This window comes from Anolis sagrei, chromosome 1 (assembly GCF_037176765.1).
Source record: "Anolis sagrei isolate rAnoSag1 chromosome 1, rAnoSag1.mat, whole genome shotgun sequence".
Lineage (NCBI taxonomy): Eukaryota > Metazoa > Chordata > Lepidosauria > Squamata > Dactyloidae > Anolis > Anolis sagrei.
In genome coordinates this window covers 299635766-299650379 of record NC_090021.1, presented here as the reverse complement: position 1 = coordinate 299650379, position 14614 = coordinate 299635766, and the positions used below count along the sequence as shown (strand labels likewise).

Genomic DNA, 14614 nt, shown 5'->3' with positions numbered 1-14614 from the left:
CATGAATTTTAAAAGTGTGTCCTTCATTTAATCTCTGCTTGTGTATTTTAATACATATTTTATAGAAATATGTTTTAATATGTACTTGTATATTTTATAGAATTACATTTTAATATGTGCATTTGTGGCATTTTTATGTTCTTTTAATTATTCTGTAATTTGCCTCGAGCCATGAGGAGAGGCGGATAAGAAATAAAATAATAAAAATAATAATTTCTAGAAATTTTCTAAAAGGTGAAACTATTGCTCCTGGAAAGCTTAGAGAAGACAATGATACTGGGGAAAATGGAAGGAAAAAGAAAGAGGGGCCGGCCAAGGGCAAGATGGATGGATGGTATCCTTGAAGTGACTGGCTTGACTCTGAAAGAACTGGGGGTGGTGACGGCCAACAAGGAGCTCTGGCGGGGACTGGTCCATGAGGTCATGAAGAGTCGGAAGTGACTGAACGAATAAACAACAAATTGCTCCTGTATATAGTGGCAATGATGTTGGAGGTACATATGTATTAAACTACACCTGATTGTTGGATTCATAGCTTGGATTAAAACAAAAATGGTCTTACATCTATATTGTTTCATTGTCCAAAAAACAAATGAAGCATAGAAGCTGAGTCTTTGTCATGTCCTCAAAGTTTATACTTACCTAAAGGAAAACACTAGGATATAGGAAGTATTCAGAACAGAGTGATTAAATTTATCTCGATAATGAGGAATGTAGAAAGAGAAAGCCACCCATCTATAGAGATTTTTGTCATTCGTTACAATTTCCATTTTTGTGTTTTTAGTATAAAGCAAGCATTTCTTTAAAACATCCAGAAATGACAGCCAGGAAATTTTCAATCTGAGTTTTCACTGTTTTATACGGTCTTCAAATGATGTACTGTGAGTTTTGTAGTTCTGTCCATAAGAGAGTATGAAATGATTTGTCAAAACAGTAATAAAAGCATATTAATAGTAATAGTAAAATGGGGGTGATAGTGAGGAGAGAGAGAGATCACATCCTTGTGTTAATGGAGAGCCTTGAAACAATGGAAAGCTTATATGACAGCTTGGTGGGGTAGTGTGAAAACAAAGTCACTTGGATTTGGCATTGTAGTTGTTACAAGTCAGGTGGGGTCGTTTTCCATTCTTTGTTGGAAGGCTTCATTACCTACATGGAAACTTGTGCAATATCCCATCTCAAGCTGTCTACAAAATCCAAATAATGTGGACTCGCCTTTCAATTACTGAGGGAAGTCTACACACAGTATAACCCATGATTCTCATCAAAGGTGCCGTATTCAAACATTAATCCAGTGCAATAGGAAACAGTATTTACTTCAAAGCTTTCTGGTGTTTTGGTGTGGATCAGGCTGGATCAACATGTTCAACACACCCACTGTCACCAGCCACAAGCCACATTCTCCCCATAAGCTTGCTGGAGATGCTGCTTTTGGTGATGTCCCAATAGGTCACCCAGGCCACTGTGAGGGAGCTGCTTGTGGCCAGTGACATGGCAGTGGTGGTAGCTGCCTCAATGTACCTTTATCCCAGCTGGATGTCCGGATGCGAAAAGGGCTCCAGGCGTGCTCCCAGGCTGCATCAGGGCAACTCCAGAACAGTTTACTCAAGGTTAATTGGGTAAGTGTAGAGTAGATCTAATGAATCACTGAGTACTTGGTAAGTCAATATTTATGTAAGTTTCTTTAATTAAATCAGTATATTACAAAAGGAAACAACTATTGGATTCAGGCTATAATTCCAAGGTGAGATTTTCCAGGAAAGGTCTTTTTCAAGGTGACCCTTGAAACATTCTTGTCAACCAGTCAATTTCCTAAAGTTAAATATAACCAGCAGACGGAGCAAGGGTTAGACATACAGAAAATAGGCTACAACTTCCCACTCCATTCACTGTCTACCAGCACTTTGACAAAGCCCTCTGGTTGAAACATTCATCCAAGTCACAGAGATACAGTGTGTTGTATAGATAGTATTGGACTGGGATATGAGAGATGTAGGGTTCCACTTCCTACTGACACACTGAATTCACTCAGTGACCTTGAGCCAGTCATATTGGTCTAGGACTATCTCGCAAGTTTGTGAAGATTCATCTGAGGACAAAGAGAGTGATATAGCTTGCCTTGAGTTAATTGGAAAACTGATGTGATATAGATGTCAATAAGAAAAAAACGTATAGTGAAATATACAGAGTGGATGCAGAGGAGATTGTATTGTAAAAGGCTTTTGTGGCCAGAATCACTGGGTTGTTGTAGGTTTTTTCGGGCTATATGGCCATGTTCTAGAGGCATTTTCTCCTGACATTTCGCCTGCATCTATGGCAAGCATCCTCAGAGGTAGTGAGGTCTATTGGAACTAGGAAAGTGGGTTTATATATCTGTGGAATGACCAGGGTGGGGCAAAGAACTCTTGTCTGTTGGAGCTAGGTGTGAATGTTTCAACTGACCACCTTGATTAGCATTTGATGGCCTGACGGTGCCTAGGGCAATCTTTTGTGAGAGGTGATTAGATGTGCCTGATTGTTTCCCTTCTGTTGTTTTGCTATTGTAATTTTAGAATTTTTTAATACTGGTAGCCAGATTTTGTTCATTTTCATGGTTTCCTCATTTCTGTTGAAATTGTCCACATGCTTGTGGATTTCAATGGCTTCTCTATGTAGTCTGACATGGTGTTTGTTAGAGTGGTCCAGCATTTCTATGTTCTCAAATAATATGCTGTGTCCAGGTTGGTTCATCAGGTGCTCTGCTATGGCTGACTTCTCTGGTTGAAGTAGTCTGCAGTGCCTTTCATGTTCCTTGATTCGTGTTTGGGCAATGCTGCGTTTGTTGGTCCCTATGTAGATTTGTCCACAGCTGCATGGTATACGGTAGACTCCTGCAGAAGTGAGAGGATCCCTCTTGTCCTTTGCTGAACGTAGCATTTGTTGTATTTTCTTGGTGGGTCTGCAGATAGTTTGTATGTCGTGTTTCCTCATCAGCTTTCATATGCGGCCAGTGGTTCCCTTGATATATGGCAAGAACACTTTTCTTCTGAGTGGATCTTTGTCTTTACTCTCGTGTCTTGTTCTTGGTCTTGCAGCTCTTCTGATGTCGGAGGTGGAGTATCAATTGGCCTGTAGAGCCCAGTTTAGGTGGTTCAGTTCATCTTGGTGGAGGTGGGGTTCGCAGATTCTTTTTGCACAGACTGCCAAGGCTTTAATGGTGCTTCTTTTTTGACTTGGGTGATGGTTGGAGTTTTTATGTAGACATCTATTTCTGTGTGTGGGTTTTCTGTAAATGGTGTGACCCAATTGTTAATCTGGTTTACAGATGACTAGGACATCTAGAAAAAGCAGTCTTCCTTCATTTTCGTTTTCCATGGTGAATTGGATGTTTGGGTGGATGCTGTTAATATGGTCCAGGAACCTGATGAGTTCTTCTTCTCCAAATGGTGAAAGTGTCATCCACATATCTGAACCATATAGAGGGCTTTTTTGTTGCTGTTTCCAGGGCCTGTTTTTCAAAGTGTTCCATGTAGAAATTAGCTATGACTGGGCTGAGAGGGCTCCCCATAACTACTCCATCTTTCTGTTCGTAGAATTCATTGTCCCACTGAAAGTAGCTGGTGGTGTGGCAATGGTGAAACAGAGCTGTGATGTCTTCTGGGAACTTCTGGTTGATTAGTGCAATGGTGTCTGCTACCAGGACCATGGTAAATAGAGACACCACATCAAAGCTGATTAGTTTGTCGTTGGTATTTAGCTTGAGATTGCTGATTTTTTCAATGAAGTGGGCTGAGTCCTTGATGTAGTGTGTAGTGAGCCCAATATGGCTTTGTAACAGTGCAGCAAGAAATTTTGCTAAGTCGTACATGGGGGATCCAATGGCACTCACAATGGGTCTGAGTGGGGTGGAGTTCTTATGGATTTTTGGAAGTCCATTAAGCCTAGTTGGAAGGACTTCGGGTTTACATAGCTGTTGTCGTATGTCGAAGTTTATTGAGGAGTTCTTAATCAGAGTGTTGGTTTTCCTGGTTATTTTGGAAGTTGGGTCATGTTCAAGTTTTCTGTATATAGTAGGATCCAGGAGTTTTCTGATCTTCTCCTTGTATTGTTCTGTATCCATGATTACTGTGGCATTCCCCTTGTCTGCTGGGAGAATGATAAAATCAGGATCTGAGTTGAGGTCTCTGATGGCTTGTCTTTCCTTCCTTGTTATGTTACTGGAGGGAAGTTTTGCCTTTTTCAGGATCCTTGCTGTTTCCCCTCTTACTTCTTCCTCGGGGAGGCGATAAATTGCTGATTCGACATTGGCAATGATGTTTTTTACTGGGATCCTGGTGGCAGTTACAGCAAAATTTCCTCCTTTTGCTAGTATGGATTCTTGGTTCTTCAGAGAGTTGTCTGTCTGTCAGGTTGATGATGGTCCGTGGTATATCCAGTTCTGGTTTCGGCTGTTGCTTTTGGCGTTTGTGGAATTTTTGTTTTGTCTGTTGGTGTAGACAGCCATGTTTTTCTCCATTTTCCTATAAGTGAGGTTGTCTATTTTGTCCCAGTCCTGGGAATTCATCTTCTGGCTGATGTTGATATGGAGGTGCAGCAGTTCCTTGTCTGATGTTGATATGGAGGTGCAGCAGAGGAGATTTGCTTTAGATTCATTAGCTAAACATACACAGCACTGACCAAAACATTAAATTCTCTTAGCTTTTGTGTGTTGTGTTACCTTTCACTTTTAGGTGTCCTTGAACTCAGCATTTGGAAATAACCAAAGAAGACCACAGTACTGAGCTTCATTATTATTGTTTTTGATTGAAATAAATTTTGCAAATTGTCAGTCAGAGTAATGCACAGATTCTCGCCACCTAAATTAAATGAATGAATTTAGACTTTCTAGAAATAGACTTTAGGCAACAAATCATTGAATGGTGAAAGAACGTTTGGGGTTGTTCCAGCTGGCAATTGCATGCCAACTGCCATTAGATACAGTTTGACTATAGGAGAAACAATCTACCAGGAACTTCTCTTGTTCAAATACACTTATCTAGTTTAGAGAATTCTTACATTAGACTAACAGTTGACTTTGACTGCCTGAAAAAGAAAAAAAGAACTCCAAAACTTCTGAAAAAGATGTTCATATTTTAAATTATGGAACTATTATTTGATACAAATAGTAAACAGTTAAGGCTACAGGCCTATAAATACTTATGCCTGTGGACACAGGTAAAGGATTGCACTGAGATAATAAACAGTAAACCATCTAGAAAACATTGTTTTAAAAGCTAAAACACAGAGAGACATATATACACACACAAACTCTCCAAGCTCTGGATAAATCATAACAGGATGCCACTGGGGTTCATACAAAGAAAAATGTTTGTAGATAATATGATATATTAAAGGACAGAAGATAGAACTAGCTCCTGAACTTCCATAACACATGATCTAATCATCCAGGCCAGTATTTTCATTGTCAATTATTCTTGCCAATACTGGATCAGATGCCATTGGAGATGTAAACACATCTCATTTGTTTTCATATATTACAGTATACTGTGGGCAACCTCAGATAATAACAAAAAAAGCTTGTTTCCCAGGGATACCATTCATCTGCCAAGACTGGCACATCATCAAGTGCAGACAGATAGGCAAAGCAGAAAAAGCAATCTTGGGATCAGCCCAAGAAATGACTACACAGGAACTGAATGAAAGGAGATGTGGTAGCATGCCAGCTTGGAATCATAGGAAAGAGAGGGAAAGAGGGAGAATATGCAACAGAGACTAAATTCAGCTGCAAATACAGCATTCAGATCCTAAAAACTCTTTTTATCACCTGAGATACCCACAGATACAAATATCCACATTTTCATATTATGCGTATTTTGGGAGTGAGAGGTTCTCTTCAAAAGAAAGAGAAAATCTACAATTAATAACATATTGAGAATTCTTAAAGGCTGTCATTTCTTGGCAGAAACGAAGTTGTATTTCCTACCAGGTAAAAGGTAATTCAATCTAATAACAAGTCTTGGTTACCCCAGGCAAAGTGGGAACAAAGCGATGTGGCGCTTGTGAAGTTCCCTGGCATCTTGACATCAAGAAAACACACAGTGCCTGTATACTCCCCCACCTCACCTCTCAATCGATTTCTGTCCAAATAGAGCCACAAAACTGCATCTCTCCTGCTGCAAAAGCAACACAAGCCTTTAATTAACACATAGCAGCTTATTTAGAGGAATTGTGGCTACCATGCACCTGGAAAAGCAGAGAACAGCTCTGGCCATAGTGGCAGCTTACACCTGTGTGTTCAGCAGCCTGTAGGGTTGTCTCTTTTCTCTGCTTTGAGCAAAAGAGAGCAATAAATTCTAGAAGATTAAATTGAAGCAGGACTACAACAAAACAAAACAAAAAAAGTGCATCCCAAATGCAGCTGTTGACAAGTAAAACAATATAGAAGCTCCATCTTCAGTTGTCTGCTGTCTTTTTCCCCCTCCTTCACCAGTGTCATGTAAGGCCAGCTGCTGTATACAGGATGGAGGCGAGAAAAGTTGACATCACTACACGCCTATTCTTGTTATTGCACCTTATGTATGCTATAAGTTGCTCTAGTCAACAATCAGGATACAGATCAAACCACATCACCCATTAGTCATTTACCATAGCAGATTTGCAAGGAAAGGTTTAGCACGCATCTATGATGATTTTCAAAATGGGATAGCTTGTTTCAGGAGAGATGGAACTGGATTAAATGTACAATAATTCTACCTTTATTATTCCAAATCTGACCTCATGCCTGAGATCTTAAACTGAGGTATTGTAGTCTAAATCTCCTCATACAAAGTTCTGCCATGGTAGTGCTATGTAATCCTTGTGCTGAATAATGATGTTGCACAATGTATTCCTGCACGTGCAAACAACTACACGTGTGAATGCACATTCACATCTAAAACCACAATAGCAACACACACAATTCTTCTTCTGTATTGCAGATTTTTTTAAATAGATCAAAAAAAATTCTAACTGCTTCCATAGTGGAGTGTATACACAAATTAGTCACCCATCTGTTTCTGGACAATAATTAGTCCTATAATGTCTTAATCCGCTTAGCTTGATTTCTCCTCTATTAAAGACCAGAAGTCCCTGGATATCATCAGGACATCCAGATTTGACTTCAGATTTACTTCAAGTTATAGGGTTGGTGTAGACAAGCACTTAGTCAAAAAAGTAAATGTTCTAAGCTCTGATCTATATCTGCAATGGAACAGAATGTTCATAATGAAAACATTGTACTCTAGAAAGGAACTTTATAGTATGTTATGGTGTATAGGAAATATTTGCTGACACCAGGGAGTCAATTACTCTTATCTGCCACCAACATTAATTTTACAAAGCACACATAGTGTCTTAAACAGTTCATAATCTACTGTATTTGGTTAAAAATATGTACATCAAGAGTCGGTGTCCTTTGTGCATAGTCCTTATTGAGGCAAATCCTCTGACAGGTTTTGGGAGAAGGATACAGAAGCTTAATTATTTGATAAACTTGGTAAAGATATCAAAATTAACTCAAAACAAATGGGAAAACCGTATGCTCTATACAGATGAACATCAACAGATGTTACTTACTGAATGTTTTGCTAACTTCTTCTGCAGTCTAGTTTGCCACTGGACAGCTTGCATGACGATGGCTTCCCATCTCCTTTCAAGATTTACAATGATCAGCTGCATCGACTGATGATCTGCATTCAGATTGCAGGTATCTTGATTGTCAAGGAGGTGCTGGCACAAGCGCAGGATTGAGCCCACCCCTCGGCGCCTCTGCTTAATTTCGCAGCACAGCGACTGTGGACAGAAAATGGGTCAGCAATGCATGAAATTTTATTAAGATTTTTTTAAAAAATTATATAGACATGTGCAGAGTACCATGGTCTTTGGGTGAATAACAAAGTGAAAAGTAGTTTTATTGTGACCAAATGAGGTGGTTTTATGATTCAAATTTAGCTACAACAGGAATAAAATGTGTGGAACTGATAAACTGCAATCTATTTCATTAGATGCATAAGATGCCGAGGTTGCTTCTGGTATCACAAACTAATGGAACTTCCCACTAGAGAAGTCTTTTTTAGATTGAACCCCAAAGTTCCATAGCTCACAGCCCTGCATTAGTTAGCAGAGCCAGATATCTAGGAGCCGCTAATGTTCTGAGGAGGAATGGCTAAGGGCCCAAGAAGGGGCAACTTAGCAGTAGAGACAAAGAAAAATTGCAATGCTAAGAAGTATTGGGCTACAGCAAAGAGCTTCTTGACAGGAAAAGGACATCTCATGAGGAAGACTCTACTGGAAATTGGGCTTGCATGGGGATGTGGTTGCCCACACAATATTTGGGACTGCAGAAGCTACTATAACCATGTGGACTTGGCTGTTAGCATTTGACACTGACATAAACATTATTTCATTGGTGCTTGATCTGAAATGCTGAGATACATTAAGATTTTCACAGACCCTAGGCATTCTTGCATTCAATATTCAACTTAATGTCTTGTCCTGACATATCACTAGGTCAGAACATATCCCAAAAAGTGGTGGTGTGCAAGCGGGTGTGTGTGTGAATCAGCTCCATAGTGGCTTAATGGTGCATGGAGCTGATTCAGGTTAATGAGGGCCAAGTCTGCTTAACACAGCTTTAAACCACATTAACAAAAGTTGTGGGTTGCTCCAAATTTTACCAGAGAATCCAGAACAATCTGTGCCTTTGGGTGCACATAAGCTATTGGGCCAGTTCTGAGATGGAACCAGTAGCAACTGTTTACATAGCCACCCATATTCCCCGAGCCCAAATAGCCTGGAGACATAGCACTCACTGCCCCTTCCCAGTTTTACTGTCACAGCAGCCAGCAGGCTTGACATGGGCCTGCTCATCACCTAGAGTTAGGTCACTTGACCTGATTCTAGGCAATGTAACGATAGCCAAAGCAAGAAGGCAATGGAAGAAAGGAGGGAGAAGGGAGCAGGTGATCCTTCTCTCCTTTCTCCTGCATTGTTCTGGCACTCTGGTTGACATCACTCCAGGCAATCAGCAACTTGCACTAGTTATATCATGCCCTGTGACCATAGTAACAATAAGAACAGGAAGGAGGTGGTAAAGATAGTTGTGTGGTGGCACCAAACCCAGGTCACTTTTACCATCTCCCTCCTGCTGGACAATTCAGATTCCCTCCCACCTCCCCAGCAGCTGCCAGTCAAAACCATCCCAAGGCTGATCCTGCATTTGCCATTCCGGATTGGCCCTGAGAGAAATGGTTCATTTAGAGCCTCGTATAAACATCATTCCAAAAACTGTCCCATTGAGCACCTCAAAACATGCATAAATGTTAAAAATCAGAAGTCAAATTTGTCTTTATTTTGAATGTTTTGCTTTCTTCCTAATTCTTGTAAATATTTTTGTTAATCCTGTTTTTGAAGGCTTTAACATCATATGTACTCTGCCTAAAATGCCTAAGATGGCCCTGACGGGTTGCTTGTTAGATTTGGTTCTGAGTCCTCCATTTTAACTTCTCTTTCTCCAATAGGAATTTGTTTGTTGTGACTGTGGTTCTGTTTCCTAAAGTCTGACTTTAGAGTCTCCACTCTGACTGTATGCGACTTTGCTAATGTGGATTTTTGGAATGCTTAACCTTGCTACTGGCACTTGCAGAATTGAAACCAGGTTGTGCTTGTCAATATAGTTTTCTTTTATCTTCTTGCATAGATACACAGTAAACATTGCTATATTAAGCACATTCCAAAAAAAATGAAAGAAAAAAATGCCACAGGTGAATCTTTCATCCCTCTCTTCTCCTATGTTCATATTTCATTCTCTCAATTGTGGTGAAGCCAATATTTTTCTCTCATATCATAACATGGAAGATTTCTTCTCGTTCCTAAGCTGACACATATAAATGTGTAACATGACAGCATATGTTTCTCTCTGCAGGATGCTAGAGATGAAAGTACAAAATCCCTTGAGAAAAATATCAGCTTTTTGGTTTTCTTTTAGGGAGAATGTGGTGGCACAGGATGCAGATAGGGAATTAAAGTTCACAATGAAAAGAGTTGTTTTCTTGTGAAATATCAGAACTGCTTATAGATGCTGGTGCCTAAAAACCATCAATTATTGTATTATTCTAATTGACACTATTTCCAAGAGGGAAAACTAAATATCACGACTGGTTAATATATACTCTTAGGAGATAGAACAGGTATTGTTCCCTCCTTAACATAATGAAAAACAAGCACATTCCTCAACCAACTTGAGTGGTGTAAATGCATAGTATATGTATGTGAACATTCTTTTTATGCCACTGGATAACGAGTAAGTCTTAATTGAAACTCTTCAACAAAAATATAATTAGATCCATAATATATCTAAATTACCTACTAAACAGGTTCCTCCAGTATACGTGGACTTTTCTAACAGTAACAAGTTGCTTATTAATGAACAAGGGTAAACAAGACAATGCAAACTCATTTAGAATGGGTGTTTTAATGCTTAAAAATATTTGTGCTCCAAATAGTAATCCCAATAATGCTTCATTGCAAGATGTTTAAAAACAATTCAGTAAATTTCATTGCAAAGTAAAACTCTGCAGTTTATCAGCAGGTGGACAGTTCATACAGATATTATACTTATTAACAAATGCATTCTCTGACTATTTTCATAATCTCATTCTGGTAGAATCAGAATCACATTATTTGTGAAACGAGGAGACTCTCTCTGTTTTATATTTCTGATTTTTAAATAAGTGGAATGACTGATTTCAAAAGTCACTATTTATGACTAAATAGGCATAAATAGCCATGACCATAACTATTCAGTTCATAGTACTGCAGCATTTCCACATGTTCCTATTTACTTTTCTGGGGTTCATTACTATCACTTTGGGCGATTCCACACAGCCCTTCAACCTGGGACACCCCCCCTCCCCCAAAACATATTTTAAAAAGAAAATACCTGAATGGCATTTCCTGCTGCCGGAGCTCTCCTGGTGTATAGAAATGATGCACCAGGAGAAGTGGAGCTCCAAGCAATTTTCCTCCCCCTCCCCATTCTCCTGGTGTGTCATTTCTATGCACCAGGAGAGGTCTGGCAACAGGTTAATGCCAGCTGGGTAAGTTATTTTCTTTTTAAACACTTTGGGGGGGGGGCTATCTAGGGCTCCCTGGGCTCCAGGAACTGAAGAAACCCAAGACAGTTGTGTAGATGGGCACCAGAAGCTGCATAACACAATGCTTGGTCGCCAACTACACAGTGCCTGCAGCTGGAAAGACCCAGGTCTTTCCAGCTGACAAATTAATTCAGCACAAAGCATGGTTTTTCTTCTTTGTGCCAAATGAATTTGCTTCTACATGGAGTGTCATTTAGATTCTCCTGGTTTTAAGGGGCTGTCTGGATGCACCCTTAGATTTCTGTGGGATCATAGATGCAATATTAAAAAAGAGGTTCAGGCTTGTTGCTTTTCACACAAAGAGTGCCAGTGTTGCAATTTACATAACAAATTTGCATGCCAGCAAATCTAACACGACATTAGCCAAATAAAACAAAATCCAGAATCCACAAAAGAGGGATATATTTGTTGGCCAACCAAAATTCACAAAACACATAACACAAATCTTATCTCCTGGGCAATGCCCTTGCAAATGGACAATTCTCTCACACCAGAAGCGACTTGCAGTTTCTCAAGTCACTCCTGACACTAAAAAGAACAAAAAACTGAGGGGAGAAATTAAGAAGCTGTATAGTAAATCCAGGAACAGAATATGTACCCACATAGCATCCAAAAACAGACACATGTGGGTGTACAAGAAACCAATCCATGTGTCTGCCACTAATGTGCTATCAGTAAGTCACATTAAATTAAACTGGATTCACTCCCAGGTAAACACACATAAAGTTTGTTCACAGTCAATTACTACTTTGTTTCCTGTATTATAGTATACTACTTTTGTTAGAAGCCTGGAGGAAGTTGAACAGTATTAGATGACTGCATGGTGTATAGTCTCCACATTGGTCCCAGTCAATTTTGAGTTGTGATCACAATGCCTCTTGATAATTTATAATCAAAATATATAGAAGATTTAAAGTTTTATGTGAAATTCTAGTTATATTTACAATTCTTGCTGTACTAAATCCTATATTTTAGAAACTAGTCATATGTGCTTAATGATAAAAAAACAAGGTGAAAAGGCTAACCAGTTGTAAGTTATTTCTCAAAATCATCATTATTATCATTGCTGAAATGTCTACTACCAGATGCTACACACTGGACATAAATAATGATGTGTCACTCTCTAAGGAAAACACTAGGTTCTTCAAGTAATTTCAAAGTTAAAGGAAAATGTCAACCAAAATTAGGACTTCACCTAGTTGCCAGTGGCGGGAGCTAATCTGAACTGAAGCTAAATATTCTATATGCATGCAATGAGGTACAAGAAACAGCCACTGAAAAATGGCATGATTAAATGGCACAACATGTGATCATTTGCCTTCAATTATATCAATGTATCTTCTTCTTCTTCCTGAGGAGTCAGGCAGAAATATTGTTTTTTAAATGCCGCTATTAAATTGGGCGCCAATAATAAAATAAATGAGAGTCCTAATAAGCTCATTTGCGTAACATACATCATACACTACAAACTATTCTCTCCAAACAGCTTTGCTCTTACATTTGTCTCTTGATTGCCATCCATCTTGCCCATAGTGCGAGGTTTTTAAAGCCATAGTGCTGCTTTCATGGCCATTCATTGGAAATCCTTTGTACAACTTTCCTGATTAACCCGTTTGAGGTCCTAGATGCTAATTATAGGGACGGGGGGGGGGGGTTGCTATAATATCCTTGCCGTCAGATTTTATTAGGATGTCAGTTGAAGAAGAATTTCAGACTGACATTTTGGAAATACTATCTAATTGCAAGTCAAATATGGAATGGCACTTTCAAATAGATTATGAGTTCTTTCACAACAGAGAACTGGTTTCTTCATTTAAAAAACATATCTTTTCTACCATTATCCACTAAATTGCAGTAAAGAGCCTTCCCTTGCCAAGGTTCTCTTCTAAGAGTGGGTCGTCTCATCATCAACTTTGGAAATGGCATGTGACATTTATTATTAAAAATATCCAGGTCTCTAATAAAGAACTTATTTTCCTTTTCTCTCTACTTACATGGGGAAAATGCAAGTGCTATCAAACTGTTTTTAATACACATTTATTTTAAGTAGCTTTGATTGTTTAGGAATTCTGCTTGAATCATTGCCGTGAAATTTGAGTAATTTAGGCATAACTACCACTGTCAAATAATGAGCTTTCAAATAGATATACAAATATATTGTCTTTAAATGATTTCAAAAAAAGTTAAATGTCTTGCACTGCTAGCCAATAAATATCACCTGGATTTATCTCAGCTTGAGTCCAAAAACACAATCTATGGACAGAGACTGATAATAAGTCTCAAACGTATGCTTGTAAAAAAAAGGTTTTTATACACAAAAGCTATGATTATCTAAGAATGGCATTTTAAATTTCTTGATGCTGCTTCTTAGGTTGGGTTAAGTACTTTTTTAAATCTTTTATATTTAAAACATATATTTTGGCATGCTGCTATTTAGTCCATGTTCCTTTGTAATTAGTAATGCAGAATAATTTCTCTTTCTAAATTAAATATGTGGTTAAAATTCTAGTCATACAAAACAATATTTAAAATCAAGTTATTCTGAAAGGAAATTATAATAGGTTACAGATTGCTTATATCATTACAGAAATGTTGGCATCTATTGCAGTATCTCCCTGGAATAAAAATGCAGTTTTGTCAATAATCTGTTAGAACATATCCATTGTTTTAAAGGTTCTGCTATCTGAAAACAAAACTAGTGCGCATTTAGGGAAACAGACATCTTTGAAAAATGGGGAAAATATTCTGGCTGGGAATTTAAAAGCTCCTAAATGGTTAAGAGCAAAAAACATTTAGAGGCTTGAGCCACTCTGGCTGGAGATAATGTTTTTATGTAATGTTTATAATTATTATGTGTTTTTAGCAATATTGTAACCCACCTTGAGCTACTAGGCAAGCCAGATAAGAAATACTATTCTTCTTCTTATTATTATTATTATTGGCATAAAAACACAGTATGACACAGCTAATGAGATATATGTGCTGGATTTCATATGACAAAATCACAAGTTGAACACTTCCCAAGCATTTAGGACTGTGTGAAATTATTATTATTATTATTATTATTATTATTATTATTATTATTACAAGCAAGAAAATGACTTCAGCCTGAAGTTGGGAAAACTTGACCCACTGACTCCAGGAAGCCCCCCCCCCCCCCCCCGTCCCTTCTTGGTTGAAAAAGAGGTCTCTCTAGGTCTGAAACAACCCAGGAAAATCCATGAACATATTTGCCTGGTGACAACACATTTTCATTGTTTTTAAATTCAGAGGCACAGCAGATAGGATCCAGTCCTCAAGTTCCAAGAAGAGGCCAATCTGTTCCCAACCCAACCACAGAAATCATTCGCCCCTGAATTTGGTCTTCCTTATAATTGTATGTGTATGAATAGCATAGACATTCATTTACTATTGTGAATTACCAGGAAATTATACTTTTTGAT

The 14614-nt window shown here is 38.5% G+C and overlaps 1 protein-coding gene across 7 annotated transcripts in view; it reads right to left on the bottom strand.

Annotated features, from left to right (window-relative positions):
• The window catches only part of AKAP6 (A-kinase anchoring protein 6), a 314103-nt gene that overhangs the window by 30565 nt on the left and 268924 nt on the right, over positions 1–14614 (bottom strand). For all 7 annotated transcript variants that reach the window (XM_067462875.1, XM_067462873.1, XM_067462874.1 and 4 more), the window contains one exon: positions 7594–7809. In XM_067462875.1, the coding sequence (XP_067318976.1) occupies positions 7594–7809 (216 nt within the window). The remainder of the gene's footprint in view (positions 1–7593; positions 7810–14614) is intronic.